The following is a 9299-nucleotide window of genomic DNA, read 5'->3' on the forward strand; positions in this document are numbered from 1 at the left end:
CTGAGATTAGCAAGTGCAGCACATTGGCAGCCTGGATAAAATCAGTGCTTCAACAATCAAAATAAGAGATTCAATTACACATTACTTGCCTCTATGCTATTCAAAGGGAGCTGGCATTTTGACATCCACTGGCTGAGAACCTGCTGTGAATACCACTTGGACCAAGAAGACTGATGACATTTTGAAAGAACTACATCATTCACCTGATGAACTTTTTATGAGACAAGAAATTTACCTTTATCCATTTATCTACAGAGATAAAAGTCTGCAGGCTTTAAAAGTGAAAAGCAGGTAAAAAACCCAGCTGCCTTTCCAGGACCATTTACAGCACAGTAAATACACACACTGATCTACCCATTTTTAAGGTTGTCTCTCAGCATCCTGCCCCATTAAATTCTTCAGTGGTCTTCTCTTTCTGCTTTTGTGGTGGTTTGGATGAAGTCCTAGCCCCACATCAGCCTATGGCCAAACTTAATGGGTGAGAAGTTTTCAGTCACTGTTTTGTCTTTAAAATGTCTTCTGGCTAATCTGCTTGGGTGTGTTTCCCAAGTTTGCTTAACCAGTCCTGCCAATCCTGACCACTTTGGCTGGTCCTCTCCTCCCTTGCTTTTTGCCCCTTCTGTGTGATTGTGTTGCAGGAACAAGCCTGCATGCTGCTCTGTTTTTAAGTGCACACCAGAGACAGGGGCTGGACCGGGGCCTCCAAACAAATCCCCTGTTCTGACCTCTTCTGTCTTGTCCCTTCTAAAACTGTCCCTGCTTAGTTCTATGTCTCCCTTGCTCAGTTTTCCAGTCTCTTCTTGTCAGTGACATCCAGTCTCCACTCTTCAGGTTTCTGTTTTCTCATCCATTCAGTTCTAGTCTTCTCCTCCAGCCTTGTTCTTCATCACTCCAGTCTTCTGTCCATCCAGTCCCTGCATTCAGATCCAGGTTGTTTCCCCAGTTTCAATGTCTTCATCCTGCCTTTCTTCTCTCCATATTCATCTTCACCATGCTGGGCCCCCTCTTTGGTCTCTCTCTGCCTCACAGAGTCTCACAATCTCAGTTTCTTTCCCCTTGTTCCCCACAGTTTCCGCCCGGCTTTCTATCCAGCCAGTTCTTCCCTTTGGTGAAAATCCTGCTTACAGGCATCTGTCTTCTCACAGTATCTGCTCCTTCTCCCCTCTCTCATCAGGTTTCCAAGAACAGCCTCTTTATCCCCTTAATCTCAGGATGCTGCCTAATTTCTCTTTTTCTCTCCTTTAGCACTCCCACTCTCTGCTCCCTTCCTAGTTTCCCACCTCCCAATATGCTCTCACCAGACCCTCTCAAAATACTTACCCAGCCTGTCTTAATCTTCTTTTTCTTCTCTACTTCCCCTTCATCATCTCTGGGTCACAGTGTAATTCTTTTCCTGTGCAGTCTTAGTCTTACCACACTAAGGAAGAGCTGCTGATGGGAGAGTAGGCTGGGATGGGGGAAATTGGGACTAAGAATGGGAGAAAAATGATCAGGATGGGATTAGCAACTTATTTTTCCATAAAAAATAAAATATCTGACTGTGCTTTCTGCATACCCAGAAAGAAAGATGGAAGCCTGAGGACCACATACTCAGCATGGAAAATTTCTGCCTAAAGATTAAAATTTGGCAGTTATAGGCAACAGAAGATTGGCTCATTTCAAATATCAAGGACTCTTCATCAACACTTGGCCATTATTCTAGGTATAATACAACATAATGTTATCCAAAAATAGTAACTGCTTCATCTGCATGACAACTTCTTACTGTCATTTAATTCTTGTGTAGTGATAACATGTGATACTCTCAGTGAGGATCAAGGACATCACGTTATAAGACTTCATAGGTACATACACTGTAACACCATATCTTTGAGGAAGGGCTTGCAGTCCAAAATGAAGATTTAATACTCTTGAGTCTTCCCATTTTGCCCAGTAACTTTCTGATTATAAGAACATGAGGATAGATTGCAAAACACATGTAGTTTAAGTAATTTTAAATAACCAATTATCCGTATCCAGCCATGCTGGATTTGGGGTTTAATTGCTTCAGACATGCAAGCTTTTTCTTCAGTTATCTTTTCACAGCTCACAAACACGATTTCCTGTTAAAGTAGCATTGTCCTGAAAATTCACCATAACGAATTTTCCAGCCTTAGTACTGTGACCCAGTTCCAAGTCAAAAGGTTTTCTATACAGCTAAGTAAAAAGCTTAGTAAATCATCAGTGAGCAATACTGGGATCAAGTATGTTGGGATCAAGAGAACCTTGATGAAGTTTGCTGATGACACCAAGTTGAGTGGAGAGGCTGACACTCTGGAAGGGACAGACACCCTCCAGGATGACCTGGACAGGCTGGAGGAGTGGGCTAGCAGGAACCTTATGAAGTTCAACAGAAAGAAATATAAGGTCTTGCAGCTGGGAACACATAGCCCAGGAGTGCAGCTCAGACTGGGATCCACCTGGCTGGAGAGCAGCCCTATGGAAAGGAACCTGGGGGTCTTGGTAGATAACAGGCTCATGATGAGTGAACAGTGTCCTGCTGCAGCAGCAAAGAAACCAGCAGGATGCTGGGCTGCATCAACATGGGCATCAGCAGCAGAGACAAAGAAGTCATCATCCTGCTCTACTTGGCACTTGTCAGACCACACAGGACAGGAGTGGAGAAGTCCTCTGTACAGCAAAGGCAGGTGAAAAGGGCTTCCTGGAAGATGAACAGAGCTTGATGGCCCTCCATGGTGTGGTGTAGGAGGGTGTCTGAATGAGGGCAGATCTACCGGCTCCCAGAGCACTGGGATTTCTGTACAGATCTGTACAGACTAGGGAGGATGTCTAATCTGCATTGGCCAAAAGCTCTTGTAGGCAGCACAAACCCTCGAGATCATGAAGATATTTTTATGTGAACTTTGTCCCTTCTTCTAGTTCTTCTGTGTTTTTCCCTTTAGAAATGCAAATTCTCACTTCAAGAGCTTAAATACCACTGGCTTTAGCAGGAGTTGGGCACATGCCTAGGAATAAGAATAATTTAAGATTTTGAGAATACGAATACTTTTGTACCTTGGGGTAATTAGTAAAGATAATATTTCCACTACAGACAGCAAGCAGGAGGAGATAGAAATATTGTGGAAAATGGAAAACTCTTGTTGTTTCTCTTAACTCACTAGCAGAAAGTAACACTGAAAACATCCTTTACATTTCTCAGGCACTGCAGACAAAAGGAGTTACATCAAGTATAATTACATATCCTAGATGGTGAATAACTCTTGCCAGAAGTGTTCAAGCAGATTGCAACATGGTCTTCAGATATACTTCAGTTAAAACACTTATTTCTGGATGTCCTTTATCTGTCCTGGCTATCCACCCTGTTATCAAACTAATAAGTATATTATTCAGATGATGGGATCAAAAGTCAGGGAAGATTGCTATGGGTTGTACTAAGATAATAATTTTGTTCTTCCCGTGTGTTTTATACTGCATCTACTACAAAAAGCAATTCATTCAAGTTTATATTCAGGGTCAGGGAATGATAATATAGTGGTTGTGTGATGGCTGCTTGGCCAGAGTAATCTTAACTTCAGGAATTTCTTCACTTTTTGGAGTTTCTGATTGCAGCTTCAGAAACAAAGCAGCCTGTTTACCCTATCTTTGAGCAGCAAGGCACTCCTCTGTATTTTGTGCTGCAGTTTTTACAGAGGGTTTTTTTTCTATTTTGTAGGCAGCTTTAAGGAGTTGCAAGAGAAAAAGGCAGAAGATAATAATATCTTAAAAAATATAAGCCAATAAAGAACAAAACCGCCTTGATCTACCCTAAGGACCACCACACTCACCAGTACAGATTAGTACAGCTGTTTTGAAATTAATCTTCTGCACTACTCTGCTATGTATCCATTACTTTTCCCTGCCAGCAGACCGTGGAAGTTTAAAACCTTCCAAATATTGACCCACATCAGACTGGAGATTATTTGCAAATGTTATTAAAATACAAAATGGTTGTATAATGGTACAGCTTTGCATCATTATTTAAAAGAATAGTCTAGTTCCCTCTCTTCCTCTTTCAGTTATGCTGCACCCCAATTTTTACCCATTTTTTTTTGCCAATACCATCAAAGCAAGAGTTCAAAAGCCAGTCTCAGAGCTGATGGCAGGGCTTCATATTTACCCTATTTTTCAGCAGAAACATTTTCTTAAGTAATAACAATTGGGTTTGGTGTACTTTTAAGACCAGCATTCCAGACCTAATCCCAGACTCAACACAATACACTGTCTTTGGTTGCATGGGATCCCAAACTCACCTTGAACGTGTGAGCTACTTCTGTAAACTGCAAATTTGTGAGTCTGCTTTTTCCCTCTCTTTGCATTTTCCCCTTAATCACAGAATCACAGAATGTTTGGGGTTGGAAGGGACCTCCGAAGATCATGGAGTCCAACCCCAATGCCAGAGCAGGGCCAAAAACCAGGAAAGATCACTCAGAAAGGCATCCAGTCAGGTCTTGAAAGCCTCAAGAGAAGGAGACTCCACAATGTCCCTGGACAGCCTGTTCCAGTGCTCTGTAGCCCTCACAGTAAAGAAGTTCTTCCTCATGTTGAGGTGGAACTTCCTGTGTTTGAATTTGAATCCATTGCCCCTTGTCCTGTCACAGGGCACAAGTGAAAGAGGTTGTCCCTGCCTTCTTGCTGCCCAGCCCTCATGTATTTATAGACATTAATTAGATCCCCCCTCAGTCTTCTCCTCTCTAGACTGAAAAGCCCCAGGTCTCTTAGCATTTCCTCATAAGGCAGGTGTTCCAGTCCCTTAATCATCCTCGTAGCCTCCGCTGGACTCTCTCAAGTAGATCCTCATCCCTCTTGAACTGGGGAGCCCAGAACTGGATGCAACACTCCAAGTGAGGTCTCGCCAGGGCTGGGGAGGAGAACCTCCCTCGATCTCCTGCAGACACTCCTCTTAATGCACCCCAAGATACCACTGGCCTTCTTGGCCACAAGGGCACATTGTTGTCTACCAGGACCCCAAGGTCCTTCTCCACGGAGCTGCTCTCTAGCAGATCACCTCCTGGCCTGTGCTGGGGCATTTTGCTGTTCCTTCCCAGGTGCAGGACTTTTAGGCTTGTCCTCCAAATGATATCAAATGACATAACTAAAGATAGCATTACAAAAAATATAATTTCCTTTTTGAAAAAAAAAATATTTTTACAGGATTAGGTGCACATCATTTTTGAATCTGTTTTATTTCCAAAAAAATGTAAATGGTCTTTTCACTCAACAGCAAACAAAATGATGTATCTCTGAAAAATATGATAATGCTTTTTTAAGGATGTGCAGATGGCACAGTTAGAACATCTGCAGCAATAGAGGATCTGAAGAGAACAGGAATTCTTTGAGAGGATGAGTTACTACCTCCAATCTATTTTTTTTGCAATTTTTTCACAATGTTCTTTACTGAGAAGCATTCTCTACCCTGGAGTGCTCAATATTTGGCCTCTTTTCAGAGCTTCTACTATACTCAGGAGAAAATCTCAAATCATAAAATCTATTAAACATTTTAATCCATCCACAGTCCATTTTTCAACATGTCATCAGCACAGCTTTTATTGCTGCATCAAACAACGTTTATTTACACCAGCAGAAAGCACCTTAATAAACCAGATAGTCGGGAAATGGAGGAGGGTTGGAGAAGGTCAGCAAGGATGGTCAGAGGTGTGATGTGGTTTCAGGGCAAAGAATTATTAAGTATCCTTGCCCTTTTCAGTCCAGATAGGAAATAACCAGGGAATATGTTAGAGGTCTAAAAGACAGCCCCTTTCTGGGAGAGGATTTTATGGATTGACAGCTCAGTGCCTCTTCTGCACTGGTGCAGCCTCGCCTTGAGCACTGCGTGCAGGTTTGGGCACCACCATATAAAAAAGTCCTCAAGCCATTGGAGAATGTCCAAAGGAGAGTCACAGGGATGGGGAAGGGTCTGGAAGGGATGACCTATGGGGAGCAGCTGAGGTCACTTGGATTATTCAGCTTGGAGAAGAGGAGGCTGAGGGGTGATCTCACTGTGGTCTGTGGCTTCCTCAGGGGGGGGAAGAGATGGGCAGGTCCTGATCTCTTCACTCCTGTGACCAGTGACAGGACTGGGAAATGGCAGGAAGGTGAATCAGGGGAGGTTTAGGTTGGATATCAGGAAAAGGTTTTTCACCCAGAGGGTGGCTGAACCCTGGAACATCCTCCCCAGGGAAGTGGTGACAGCACCAAGCCTGCCTGAGTTCAGGAAGCATTTGGATGATGCTCTCCGGAACATGGTGTAAATGCTGGGGTGCCCTACACAGGGACAGGAGTGGGACTCGATGAACTGGTGGGTTCCTTCCAAATCAGCATATCCTATGATTCTATGAAGTAAGGTGTGACAAATGAAGCTAGCAGGAAGTGAGTTCAAACTGGACCCAGGACGTGGTTGGGCTGTGGATCTCCTCAACACAGGATGTTTTATATGACAGAAGCTTACACAGGTACAAGGGGACACTGAACAAAACCATGGAAATAAATCCATTCAAGATAGATTTGAAACTAGTGACATGGTTTAGTGGTGGACTTGGCAGTGTGGTAGGGCAACAGTTGGACTTGATCTTAAAGGTCTTTTCCAACCAAAACAATTTAATGACTATATGAAAATGAACACTTTAAATATGTCATTGTCAACATCCTCTCAAAATCTGGCTTTGGTTGTCCAGTTCTGAAGTGCTCAGACCATTAAACTACCTAGCGAAGTATGTCCACCTGAAAACAGAAGTATTTTTACCCATTTCACTAAAAATTCAGTAAACCAACACAATGAATGAACAGTAAAAAGCACATCTTAAAACCAGTATTTCAAACATTTTTTAATCTTCCTTGTATTGTGTTTCCATGCAGTCCAATTATTTTTTTTTTTAATTATTATTTTGTGTGTGTGTGTCATTCTGTTCATTATGCAAGTCCTGGAAGGATTTCTTTACTTCTGTGAATGAGGGCTCTGGCACTTCTTGTGTTCTGGCTCTTACAGATGGTGAGAACACTTTAGGTGCAGTGCAAAGACTCAAATTCCTCCAAAGGCCAAAGCAAACCCTGAGGTTGGGGCTATTTATTCCATGTCATACTGTGAACTTTTATCCACCATCCTCCTGTATTCGTTGCCCTGCTTAAATTTTAAACCCTGGGGAGATTTTGCTCCAAACCTGAAATGAAAAGGAAAAAAAAAAAGAATTCAACAAAAACATTACCTTTAAGTAGGTTTTATACAAATTGTTCTGGATCATTCCCCTCCCATCCACAATCACTCTAACTGCTTTGCAAAGTACTTCTTTCCAATCTCTAGGAGCTCGCCCCCGTTTTCTCTAGTGGCAACACAAATATTAAACCACAGAGAGGCTTAAAACAGTTCACCCCGGGTCATGTTTGGCATTGGTAATACCATATTTTGATCAAATCAAACATAAATCACATTGTATGCTGTCCACCTACCAGCAAAAAATCAGAAAGATGACGACAAAGATCACACCAATACCCACAATGATTCCAGTTACAAGCAGTATGATCAGAGGGACATTTGTCTTTTTTTTCTTTGGTATTGCTATTTCTGTTTTCCTTGATTGTTTTTTTTGTTTTCCTGAAGGAAAGAAATACACAGTCATTATTATGCTCAGATTTTCAAATGAATCAGGCACGAAATCTGGTGGACAGGACTGAAAAGGAGCAGGGCTTGGTTATTTGCTATCAGACATCTTTGCCAGCTCTCAGGCCTTCACTCTTATCAGCAAAAGTTAGAATAGTGGCATTTTATACCTTCTTTGCAAGGGCATATCTAACCAGGGAAGGTGCAAAGAAATGGAGATCAAGGCATGTGGAATGGGATACATGCCTTGTGTGAAGCACAAAGCAAAGCCATTCCTAAAGATAAGGCAAAAAATAAACTGGGAAAAGTACTTATTTGTTACATGGTAGGAATGACTAATCTAACAATATTTGTGCTTTACAAAATGCTTTAATGTAAGATTTCAGGCCACATCCACATAAGATATGTGAACAATAAAGACAGACAGAGGAATTACCACGGGCTGTCTGCCACTCAAGGCAACCTGACTTCTTTGTTCAGTGCCTGGTACCAGGTGCTCCATCACCCAGAGGTGAGGCACTAAGGTACCACTGTGCTAGAGAAGAATTCTAACAATGGTAATGATGATAATGAAGCCAAAAGAGAGTGTGCTAACAAAAGACTGGATTCAAGGACTTAACTACTGCTTTTCAGTTACTTGTCTCTACCCAGGTCCACAAAGCCTTAAAGCACATAACCACTGAGCATGGAAAGGAGTTGTTCTTTGTGGCCCAGAAACACATAGTGAGGAGAAGCTGCATGAAGCTGAGAAGTGAAAAATGTAGCAAGTAATGTATTTGGTAATGCTGCAGTATGTTCAACCATGAGGAAACTGAGGGCCCTGCCACCACTGATTCCGTAAGACCAGATGTAGCAGTTAGGAGATGAGTCTAACAAACAAACCAGGAAGAGCAGAAAATGCTGAAGATGGCCAGCCAACCAACTTCCCCCACCTCCTTTGTCACACTGTGTAGAGAAACACCCGGAAACCAAACCCAGTACTGAAATTTAATTGACCTTATTTTCCAGCTACATTCAACCAAATCAACAAACCTTCAGACATCTGCCCAGATCCCTCCAGCTGTGATGGTTTTACACAAGCCAGCCCTAATTTCTCTTACATTTTCCCTCATGTAGTTTCTAAAACTATAAGGTGCTATCTCACTGCTGACTGCAATGCAAATTTCCTGTTCACACTGGTAGGAATTCTGTGTGAATGACTGCAGGAAAACCATTTCTATTTCATTTCTACTTCTATATAAGGCCCTGTGCCTCTGTCATCACTGAAGTATCTAAGCAACTCTTCCATCACACAATTTGAGTTTCATTCTCCTGCACCAGAGATTTTTCCTTCTGATATTCTTAATCCACAGCTCATCTATAGGATCCTTCTGGTCTTTCTGCAAGGTACAGGACAGGTAAGAATGCTGAACTGCCTGAGAATGTCACACATAATAAGTTTGAACACTGGGGTTTCCACACAGTACAGAGCTAACTGCTCATAGACTAATTGTCTTCACTGAGTGGACTGAGTCCTTTTAGAGTTACATGCAGTTGAGGAGCATGGAGGCTACTGAAAATTATCTTTGATTTTGCAATTTCATTAACACAATATATTTTTTCCTTGACAAGATGTGAATTCAGAGCTCCAAGAATACCTCTGTTTACAGGCTGTTTCCAGGCTCCTGCT

At 42.2% G+C, this 9299-nt stretch overlaps 1 protein-coding gene across 1 annotated transcript in view; it reads right to left on the reverse strand.

Moving 5' to 3' along the window:
- Positions 1 to 7099: 7099 nt before the first annotated feature.
- SPACA1 (sperm acrosome associated 1) overlaps positions 7100 to 9299 on the reverse strand; it is a 17108-nt gene continuing 14908 nt past the window's right edge. The window contains exons 8-9 of the mRNA XM_010000541.1: positions 7480 to 7577; positions 7100 to 7193 (exon numbers count right to left, since the gene is read on the reverse strand). Coding sequence (XP_009998843.1) covers positions 7100 to 7193; positions 7480 to 7577 — 192 coding nt within the window. The remainder of the gene's footprint in view (positions 7194 to 7479; positions 7578 to 9299) is intronic.

Source organism: Chaetura pelagica, unplaced genomic scaffold (assembly GCF_000747805.2).
Source record: "Chaetura pelagica isolate M959 unplaced genomic scaffold, ChaPel_1.0 scaffold174, whole genome shotgun sequence".
Lineage (NCBI taxonomy): Eukaryota > Metazoa > Chordata > Aves > Apodiformes > Apodidae > Chaetura > Chaetura pelagica.